Raw genomic sequence first — 11,443 nt, forward strand, 5'->3', positions numbered from 1 at the left:
CAATTGGGACGATGGAGAGCTTGACGGGGTTTGTCCTAGCCGGAATCCAACACTCATCCGGAGGGACGATCGGCAGATTTCCGGCATAGAGGACGCGTCCCACAGCGATGGTGTCGTCGTAGCTTCCCATGGCGGAACCCTCCCGGTTCCGGCCTCCAGACGCCACAGGCCCCACGGTGGGCGCCAACTGTCGTTGCCTATTCGACGGTACCTCGGAGGAGGGATCCTCACGAGGGGGAGAAGAAGTAGGGGCCATAGGGCGGAGTGCACACGGGACGGTGGTACGCGAGTTACCCAGCTTCGGAACACCTGCACGATGACAGGGCCTACTGCTGCTTGTCTGGAATTATCTGGGCGCTTTCGCGTTGTTACAATGAGTTGTGGTTGTGCCTCTAGGGCTCCCGGGATCCGGCTTATAAAGGCGCACGGATCTAGGGTTTACATGGAGAGTCCTAGCTGGATTACAGATAGCCTAGCTACGGTACAATATCTTGCCGTGCACGTCACGGATCCGCCTTCCATACACGTCGTACTGGATCCGGGTTCCTCATGGGCCTCCACGGATCCGGGTTACTCCTAATATCGGTACGGATCCGGCTTACTGATCCTGGGCCAGACTTCTTCCTTCATGATCAACAGCAACTGGGCCGCCCGATGGGCCACATGCCTCATCACCATCTGTGGGCCACCCGGGCTTGCCGGATCTAGGCACTGTCGATGGTACACCCATGAAGTATACCCACAACAGCAGAGGAGAAGAGAACCAGGCCCCGCCGCTACCAACTCCATAGGGGCCACGGGAGGGACATGCATAGCGAACCCAAATTGGTACATGTATAAGATAAGTTTGGAAATGATATTTACACATTTCGTCGCCCCAGATCGATGTAACATGCCCACTCGATATGTCAAAAACATGCAAAATATTAAACTGGTGTAAAACCGTTTTCAAAATCTCCTATATGGGATATTTTGGTTGAAATTCCACATAATGGGGTAATAGGTGTTACAAATATACATTTGTAGGGAAAAAAGTGAAACAACTATATTTGATCTTGGTTGACCTTTCACCCCTAGCCACAAGTCATACTTTTATTTTGCCACATACGTGGATTCGTTCCTCCAAGGACCGTTAGAGCTCTCTTCAACCTGCTCGTGGCTAGATCAATTGGCTTCAGGTCAAATAAGAAAAACGTAAACCTTCCGTCTCTCTGGAAAGCCTACATCTAATGGCTTAAACCACTCTTCCCATTTCCCCGCCACCCCACCCATCATGCAAAAGGTGAAAAACTCGTAACTAGACATACAAAAAAATAATTAAATTGGATTGGAACAGAAGAGTTGTTATTGAAAGGATACCACATCCCATTAAATAGGTTATTGGACCCATATTTTGATCGACCCCAATATGGCCCAGTGCGTATAGGTCTTGGTGGATAGACATAGAAGAGAGCACATGAGCCTTCAAAAAAAAAAAAAAAAAAAAAAAAGAAGAAGAAGAGAGCACATGAATGTAGAAATCTGGATGCAAAGCCATGGAACGATGGTTGACTCGCTGTGGCATGAAGACTTCATTAAGGATCTTGTCATATTATGGGTGGTTTGGACATTGCGCCCCAAAGCAGTACACATGAAGGTATCTTTTAGAGCAGTCCTCCTAAGATTCTTCCCTTTGCATCGAATTAAACCCCATGATTGACTCTACTTCTAATTAACCTAGAATGGCACAACGTCTGGGAAAGAAAAGAAAGAATGATGAACGTGTTAAAATGTCAGTACAGAAGATAATCACAAGAGCCAACACACACGTTGCATTGCATTTCACACGGTCGGTCTGCACTAAGCAGGTTGTTCTACTAAATGGAAACTAAACAAGCTAGGTGACTTGAGTACTGAGTACTTACAACCAGAGGCACCAAACAGCAGTACATCACACCAAGTGACCAAGGCACTCTGCCCGCTAAGCAACGCATTCCTCTCTATATGTACTGCACCCACACTATCTATATCTATGCTTGCAAGCAATCTCTCTACCACCTACGCAGCCATCTGCTGCTGACTGCTACTGCTGCCGTCGTCTTCAGAGAGGCAGCGATGCAGCCTGTTGCTGCCTGGAGCGGCAGGGAGTGGAAGGGGTGGCTCCGGCTTCATCTCTAGGCACAACATCTCAGACTGGAGGATGCCACAGTAGTGGCCGAACGTCTCCGGTGACACCTTCAGGTCGAAGCCGACGCCGAAGAGGAAGTCCACCTCCAGGTAGTTCATCTCCGGAAGGCTGATCCCGCCCACCTTGGCGAAGTAGGCGTTGTTATAGCATCTGCACGGAACAGCAACGCATATATCGTGTGTTAACATAATAACATGTCATATGCGTCAGGATTCAGATAGATCATGTGGTTTTTTATAGCTGTCAGATTAAGTTGTTCTTTTTCGTACAAAAAAGGGTCATGGTAGTACGCTGATAGTCTACTGAAAGCATCTGTGCAGAATAGCGGTGTGCAGCAAACCAGATGCACGCACCAAACAATTTATTCAGAATTCCCCTTGGAAGATAATCAACTCTGTAGAATGTCGATTGGCAAACGAGGATACCATACTGAATGTTTACCCAGTTCAGAAATTGTAACATTTTACCCCTTCACTGTGACATATGAGGTTTTTTTTTTCCTCATTTCATTATTTCCCCAAATTAACAAGGTGGACCCATGTGTCAGAATGACGCGCTGCCCGTCGAGACAAACAACTCACCGCCGGTGTTCAAGAAGGGGGAGCTGCGTGGTGGACCTACCCGCACTTGTTTGACACAATTTCTATTATTTCACAGAACTTGACCGATTCTGAAGAAATTTGACATAATTTGGTATGCCCCTAATGAGTATTCATCCGCGTGTCAGCACAGTCAATTGGCATACCATCATACAACTTGATCTAGTTTTTCAGTTTGAACAAATAAGTAAATAAGCGGTAGAACCTGCAAAAATTCAAAATGTGAGCCCATCTTTTAAAATGGTTAAAATTTCAAAAAATCTGAAATACATGTACTTATAAGTTATAAATGTGGTCTGTCTACCTATAAATTTTAATCTATAATCATTTTCAACGTGGGTACACAAAAATCAAATATTTGGATCTGAAAACACTCCAGATTAAACATAGTATCTGCTACTACAAATCCACAATTTCATCTCTTTTATGTAGTCTAGAAGTGAAAATATTTCATAATGAAATTTAGAATACATCTATATATACATGTAGATTTATTTTCAGGAATTTTTTGAACAATTAAATGCTATTTTATTTTTTATTTTCGGCCTCTATGGAGCCCAAGCTCCAAATTGCTGCACTCGTAATACCTGTCACAGTGCTATAACTATGGGGTAAAATATGGCAAGATTCTTTTGATGGGGGTAAAAGTATCACCATATACTAAGTGGTAAAAAGTGGAATTTACTCTTGTTTCAAAGGAGAAAGATACAATCGACCATCAATTGGATAATGATTTCAGAAGAAGGAAGGATAGGGTTAGATGCTCCTGGCAGGATCTAATTGGGATAGGTATGAGCATCAGCAAGGGGCAAGTTGCCACTTGCCAGTGTCCCACTCAATCATAACTTGACAATGAATTAAATTCCGAAAAGAGAAAAAGAGTGCTGAAAGGGAGGTGGCTCTATCTTAAATCTTGGCTTGGGTCCCCAGTGCAAAAATGTGGTTGGAACTTGGATGGAAGGAGCCACCGTTGCTTCTTTGTTGGCAGGTATAATTTTGCCCACACCACACACATCACCTCAGGAGCAGATAACACTCCACTACATGATGTGCTCATTATGTGCCCTGCCTGAACTATCTAAAGAATTCAATTTGCTCTTTCATATTGGTAATCGATGGAGCTTTCGATTGCCAGTGTTTGTTAGGATTTAGGAAAGAGGTTGTTGGTTCTGCTTCTTAAAGAATGTTCTCTGCCAATGCATCCTACGTGATCCGGATCCAGAATTAGATGTTGGCCTTATCTCATCAGAGACTTCTATGAACACAACTCATCAAATTGTCCATTATGACTCTATAAACATGTAACATTGAGCTAGCATTGAAACAATTAGTAGTTTAGCACCAACTTGAGCAGTAGAGAATCAGACTAATAAGCTCCTTCGCAAATCCAAGGTCGCGTTGACATGGTAGATTAATTAAGGTCCTGGCTATTAACTGGTTGACAGTGATTGATCACGCACAAAGGAAGAAAAGATAAGAGTCTGCAATAATGGTTGGCCTGGACCTCTGCCCAAGCTAAGCGCGAAAGAACAAGATTCATATGAGAATCAAGCTATCTCTCCACCACAATTCGCATGCTCGGGCTGAGCCTCTGAATTATTCCTCTCATGGTTCAGTACCTGTCATTAATTGTAACCTATTGATTCAAGGGAATATTTCAAAGAATAGTACCCACACACCATTTGAGTCTTCCTAAATAGTAGCCTAATCTAAAGAATTCCACCTGTTCCTGATCCAATTCTCTCATGTAAGCGAAGCATTAGCAGACCGAGAACCAACTGGGCCAACGAACAGGACAACTTCCCCAAAAAACTAAGAACTCGATCATATGCAGTGTCATAAATCATAATCGTCATAGCAGACTAGCAGTTGAATCGTGACCAGGGTAGTGAAGGTGAACTCACATGTCATCCATGAACTTGACGGCGGCGAGCACGGCGGTGATGAGCAGGCGGTGCACGCTATATGAGTCCACGGTGAGCGCACGGCGGCGGCGAAGGAGGCGGTCGAGGTAGATGTACGCCGCCACGAAGCACGCGGGGCTGCAGCCTGCGAACCGCGCGATGCGTGCCATGTACGCGCGCACCGATATGTCGGGCTTCGCCGTCGCCCGGAACGCCGACGCGTCAATCCCCGGCCCCGCCACCGCGTCGTTGCGCTCCGTGACGCGCTCAAGAAGCACAGAGAGGGCGCCCACCACCCGCGGCATGTCCGCCGCCCCTAGATCCTCCTCCTCGGCCATGATGGTTTCTCTTATGGCCGCCCCCAAAACCTTCGGCATGTGTACTGTGTACGTGTGGGTTCTCTAGCGGGTGAACTTGATGCAGAGTTGAATAGTTGGGTGTATATTCTCAAAAAAAAAAAAAAAAAAAAAAAAATAGTTGGGTGTATGGAAGGGCAAGTTTCTAAGAACACTAAAACACCTTTTTTTTAGAAACACATTACAAACGTAAACGCTCACATATACGCACATACATTCATCCCTATAAACGTACACACGCACACCCCACCCCTATAAGCACTTTTGAAAGACTGAGCCAACGGATTGGATCTTGAAATTGACGAAGTCAGCACACGCGCCTCGCTGTCGACGGGAACATCGTCTTCCACTGAATAAATATTCCGCCTTTATAAGACACACAGATATGGGTACAACCACCCTCCTAAGCACCCAATCTCAGGTTGGTTCTAAGCACCATTTTAATATTGCGATATAATTTTTCATGATCTGTGATTTATCTAAAATTTTGCAAAGGTTGTGTGATATAAGGTTCTAAACACGAAACCTAGCCGCCGGCTTAGCCCTCACGTTGTCCTCCCGGGGATGCTGACTAGGGTTTCCCCCTTGCATCGCAAGCCCCAGTCTTGCTCGCCTTACCACGCATGCGTATGAGAAGGGCTTTGGGAAAGTCATCAGGTTCAGCCAGTGAAAGTGGTAGCGAGGATCTGGTGCTTTGCGTCCCGCGCGAAGGATTTTGGGCGTTGAGGTGGTGGTCTTGAGTGGGCAGGCGACAAACCATGCAAGCGATAGCGTGCACGAATGTTGTTCGCCGGCGTCTTTCACTTGCGGGCGACAAGACGACAACGGGTGTTGCCGGTCGTGTGTGATGGTTGCTTCTTCTATTGGTGCGCCAGATCCGGAATCCTTTCATCTAGTTCTCTCCTCTCCACCGGTTTTGGCGGTCAGCATCCTCTTTTGTGTTGGTTCAGACGTTGACTGGGAAACTGGTGGTGCAAGCTGGACCTCAAACAGAGCGAAATTTTTTGACATGTCACTTTTTTTTGGAAGGACGAAGATTTCACGTTGAATGAGATCACCTTAAGTTCAACGAGCCGCCTGGTAGGTCCCACGGTGGGGCCAAAACCTAAATGTCGTGCCATGGGGGCCCACCGGCACCTCGATGCATCTTTTGACCCGGTTTCAACGCCCATAATGTGGATTGACCTAAAACCGACTACATAAATACCCCCGCCATGATCTCGCGAAGAGGGTGCACAAAAAGAGAAACCACAGAACAATGACATAACCTGCAAGATTGCATAGGAAACGCCACCGGAGTTCCCCCTAGCGTTATCTCCCTCATCTACATGATAAAGAGGGGGTAGTCCACCGCATGGACTATGGTTTTATGGAAGTGGCTTGAATAATCTATCTATGAAATGAATTGTTTTAGAACCACATGAGCTATCCTACATGATTGTGCTCATAGTGGTCATAGTTGTAACCCCCTTGTGGCGGATTTTTTTTATGATACGAGTTATGAGATGTGAACTTTTACTATGTGCTTGATCTATTAATAGATGTATATATTACATGTTCATGTATGCGATGTTTTGATTAAACTTGTATGCAAGAACGTAACCCGAGAGGGGAATGCGTGTATTATTTTTAGTAATATGTGAGTTGTCCGAACTAGTTCTCGATATCCTCAATTTCCCTCCAAAGGAAAAGAAGGGTAATAGGTCGAATGGGACGTTCGCTCTCCGAGATCGCCACTGTATTACTGATCCATGGACAAACATGATTTCTTGCATATGGGGAATGTGTTGGAGATATGCCCAAGAGGCCATAATAAAAGTGTTTATTGTTATATCTTAGTGTTCATGATAAATGTTTACATCTCATGCTATAATTGTATTAACCGGAAACATTAATACTTGTATGTTTTCTAAACATAAAAGAGTCCCTAGTCAGCCTCTTGTTAAACTAGCTTGTTGATTAATAGATGATCATGGTTTCCTGATCATGAACATTGGATGTTATTAATAACAAGATCATATCATTAGGTGAATGATGTCATTGACATACACCCATAGTAAGCATAGCATATGATCAAGTCATTAAGTTCGTTTTGCTTCAAGCTTTAAGATACATGGTAATCTAATCCTTCGACCATGAGATCATGTTAATCACCTACACCAGATGGATGCTTTGATTACATCAAACACTACTTAGTAAATGGGTACTTATAAAGGTTGCATTAAGTGTTCGGAAAGTATAGGTTGATCGAAGCATGTGGATCAACAGTGAGATTTGTCCATCCAAATGACAGATAGATATACTTTGGGCCCTCTCGGTGGAATGTCATCCAACTAGATTGCAAGCATGTGACTGGCTCACAAGGGATGTCATATCACGGTACGAGTAAAGAGTACTTATCGGTAATGAGGTTGAACTAGGTATAGACATACTGACGATCAAACTTCGGATAAGTTAAAATATCACGCGACAAAGGGAATCGGTATCGTATGTAAATGGTTCATTCGATCACAAAGTCATTGTTGAATATGTGGGAGCTATTATGGATCTCCAGGTCCCGCTATTAGTTATTGCTCGGAGAAGAGTATCAATTATGTCTGCATAGTTCACGAACCGTAGGGTGACACACTTACGTTCGATGTCGTTTTAAGTAGATATGGAATATGGAATGGAGTTCGAATATTGTTCGGAATCTCGGATGGGATCCAGGACATCACGAGGAGTTCCGGAATGGTCCGGGGAATAAGATTCGTATATAGGAAGTCACTTTCCAAGTTTATGGAAGGCACTAGAATATTCTAGAAGCTTCTGGAATAAATCACTATGGAAGGTGGAGTCCCGGATGGACTCCACCAACCCTAGCCGAACAACCAAGAGGGAAGGTGGAGTCCATGGTGGACTCCACCACCTTGGCCAGCCAAGGTACAAGGAAAGGGAGCAATCCCAATCCACCTAGGTTTCCCCATTATGGCAGTTTTTGGAGTTGGACTTATAGACGAGATCTTATTTCTGTGGCGCACCTGTTGGAGATATGCCCTAGAGGCAATAATAAAATAGTTATTGTTATATCTTAGTGTTCATGATAAATGTTTACACTCCATGCTATAATTGTAAACATTAATACATGTGTGTTGTGTGAACAACCAGAGTCCCTAGTAAGCCTCTCGTTTAAACTAGCTTATTGATTAATAGATGATCATGGTTTCCTGATCATGAACATTGGATGTTATTAATAATAAGGTCATATCATTAGGTGAATGATATGATGGACATACACCCATAGTAAGCGTAGCATATGATCAAGTCATTTAGTTCTTTATGCTTCAAGCTTTAATTTGCATAGTAACTTAATCCTTTATCCATGAGGCCATGTAAATCACTTATACCAGAAGGGTACTTTGATTACATCAAACGCCACTACGTAAATGGGTGGTTATAAAGATGGGATTAAGTATTCGGAAAGTATGAGTTGAGGCATATGGATCAATAGTGGGATTTGTCCATCCTATTGACAGATAGATATACTCTGGGCCCTCTCGGTGGAATAACATCCAATTAGCTTGCAAGCATGTGACTGGTTCACAAGGGATATCATATCACGGTACGAGTAAAGAGTACTTATCGATAACGAGGTTGAACTAGGTATGGAGATACCGACGATCAAACTTCGGATAAGTAAAATATCGCGAGACAAAGGGAATTGTTATTTTATGTGAATGGTTCTTGCGATCAAGAAGTCATCATTGAATATGTGGGAGCTATTATGGATCTCCAGGTCCCGCTATTAGTTATTGATCGGAGAGGAGTCTCGATCATGTCAGCATAGTTCTCGAACCGTAGGGTGACACACTTAAGGTTTGATGTCGTTTTAAGTAGATATGGAATATGGAATGGAGTTCGAATATTTGTTCGGAGTCTTGGATGGGATCCAGGATATCACGAGGAGGTACGGAATGGTCCGGAGAATAAGATTCATATATAGGAAGTCACTTTCCAAGTTTGGAAATGATCCGGTGCATTTATGGAAGGAGCTAGAATGTTCTAGAACTTCCCGGAAGAAATCACCATGGAAGGTGGAGACCCGGTTGGACTCCACCAACCCTAACCAGCCAACCAAGTGGGAGGGTGGAGTCCATGGTGGACTCCACCTCCTTGGCCGGCCAACAAAGGGGGAAAGGGAGGAGTCCCTGTCCCCCTAGGTTTCGTCCATATGTAAGGTTTTGAATTGGGGTCTTATTCGAACCTTTGGGCAAGCCTTAGGGATTCCACCTATATAATGAGGAGGAGAGGGAGGGGGGCAAACACCCCTGGCCGCACCACCAAAGGGCCCCCCTGGCCAGCGCCCCTAGCCACCCCCTCTCTCCCAAACCCTAGCTTCTCCCTCCTCCTTCTCCCGCAGCGCTTACGACGAAGCCCTGCCGGAGATCTCCACCACCACCGACACCACGCCGTCGTGTTGTCGGGATTCCTAGGAGGATCTACTACATCCGCTGCCCGCTGGAACGGGGAGAAGGACGTCATCATCAACACTGAACGTGTGTCCGAGTACGAAGGTGCTGCCCGACTGTGGCACCGTCAAGATCTTCTACGCGCTTTTAAAAGCGGCAAGTGATCGACTACATCAACAACGAGATCTAATCTCGTAGGCTTTGGAAATCTTCAAGGATTAGTCTCATGATCTTCTCGTTGCTACCATCTACTAGATTAGATCTTGGCTTGTTATTCGTTCTTGCGGTAGGAAATTTTTTGTTTTCTATGCTACGAATCCCATCAGTGGTATCAGAGCCGTGTCTATGCATAGATTGGTTGCACGAGTAGAACACAATGGATTTGTGGGCGTTGATGTTTTTGTTGTTTTTAGTTAGTGTACTTTGCATCTTGCGGGATGGTGGGATGAAGCGGCCCGGGCTAACTTTACATGACCGTGTTCATGAGACTTGCTCCACGCTCGACATGCAACTTGTATTGCATAAGTGGCTTTGCGGGTGTCTGTCTCTCTCACCATAGTGAAGATTCAATCTACTCTTTCTATTGACAACACTAGTATCAACGTTGTGGTTCATGTTCGTAGGTAGATTGGATCTCACTCGAAAACCCTAAACCACGTAAAATATGTAAACCAAATTAGAGGCGTCTAACTTGTTTTTGCAGGGTTTGGTGATGTGATATGGCCATGATGTGATGATGAATATGTATGAGATGATCATTATTGTATTGTGGCAACCGGCATGAGCCTTATGGTTGTCTTTATATTTCATGTAGTAGTATTAATTCAAAGTAGTTGTAATAGTTGCTACATGTGGTGAACAACCATGAAGACGTCACCATGGACCTTGACGCTACGCCGACGATGATGGAGATCATGCCCGTTGATGATGGAGATCATGTCCGTGCTTTGGAGATGAAGATCAAAGGCGCACAGACTAAATGGCCATATCATATCACATATGAATTGCATGTGATGTTAATCCTTTATGAATCTTATCTTGCTTAGATCGCGACGGTAGCATTATAAGATGATCCCCCACATTAATATCAAGATAATAAAGTGTTCTCCCCTCGTATGCACCGTTGCTACAGTTCATCGTTTTGAAGCATCTCGTGATGATCGGATGTGATAGATTCTATGTTCACATACAACGGGTGTAAGCCATGTTGCACATGCGGAAATACTTGGGTTTGCTTGACGAGCCTAGCATGTACAGACATGGCCTCGGAACACAGGAAAGCGAAAGGTTGAACACGATTCATATGGATGATATGATCAGCATGTTGATGTTCACCATTGAAGCTACATCATCTCACGTGATGATTGGTTTTGGTGTAGTGGATATGGTTGTGTACCACTAAACAACTATGAGGGATGTTGTATTAAGTGGGAGTTCATTAGTAATTAGATTAAAACATGAACTAATTATCATGAACATAGTCTGAATAGTATTTTGAATTAAATTTGTAGAATTCGCATCCGTTATCTACCATGCGTTATGGCACAAATATCAATCTCTTGTGCATCCTACATGGCCTCACTGACGCCTTCCCTAAATGTTAATATTTGTTTCCACCAACAATGTATGAGGCCCTTGTCATTCCATTTGCTTTGGTATTTTCAAAATGCCGATGATTAAAATGCTTGGTCACCGTACACTCGGGGGTGGCATAAGTGAGCCTGGTAAGATAGCACAAATATCGATTTCTTGTGCATTGGACTTTGTCTCACTTACGCCATCCCTAAATGTTAATATTTGTGTTGACCAACAATGTATGAGGCATTTATTCCATTTCTCTTGTGCATCGGACTTGTTGGTCTGACTTTCTTCCATTTTAATCATAGTAGGAACCGGATGAAGACCCCGATGCAAGCGAGTCTGGTGGGTAGAGAGGAGGGGGCAAAGGAGGAACTGGATGAAGACCACT

General features: G+C 44.3%; 1 protein-coding gene across 1 annotated transcript; it reads right to left on the reverse strand.

Annotated features, from left to right (window-relative positions):
• Positions 1–1,793: 1,793 nt before the first annotated feature.
• LOC127335797 (cyclin-P4-1) lies at positions 1,794–5,094 on the reverse strand. The gene is made up of 2 exons (XM_051362533.2): positions 4,671–5,094; positions 1,794–2,317 (listed from the first exon to the last, which is right to left on the reverse strand). The coding sequence occupies exons 1-2, from the start codon at positions 5,045–5,047 to the stop codon at positions 2,038–2,040; spliced, it is 657 nt and encodes a 218-aa protein (XP_051218493.1). The 5' UTR covers positions 5,048–5,094; the 3' UTR covers positions 1,794–2,037.
• Positions 5,095–11,443: the final 6,349 nt, after the last annotated feature.

This window comes from Lolium perenne, chromosome 2 (assembly GCF_019359855.2).
Source record: "Lolium perenne isolate Kyuss_39 chromosome 2, Kyuss_2.0, whole genome shotgun sequence".
In the NCBI taxonomy this organism is placed as follows: Eukaryota; Viridiplantae; Streptophyta; class Magnoliopsida; order Poales; family Poaceae; genus Lolium; species Lolium perenne.

What these genes read in the sequence shown, in the direction of transcription:
- LOC127335797 (XM_051362533.2), bottom strand. Translation starts at nt 5,047, where the DNA reads ATGCCGAAGGTTTTGGGGGCGGCCATAAGAGAAACCATCATGGCCGAG. An exon ending in GTCAAGTTCATGGATGACAT is followed by an intron (nt 2,318 to 4,670) that starts GTGAGTTCACCT and finishes TGTTCCGTGCAG; the next exon opens with ATGCTATAACAACGCCTACT.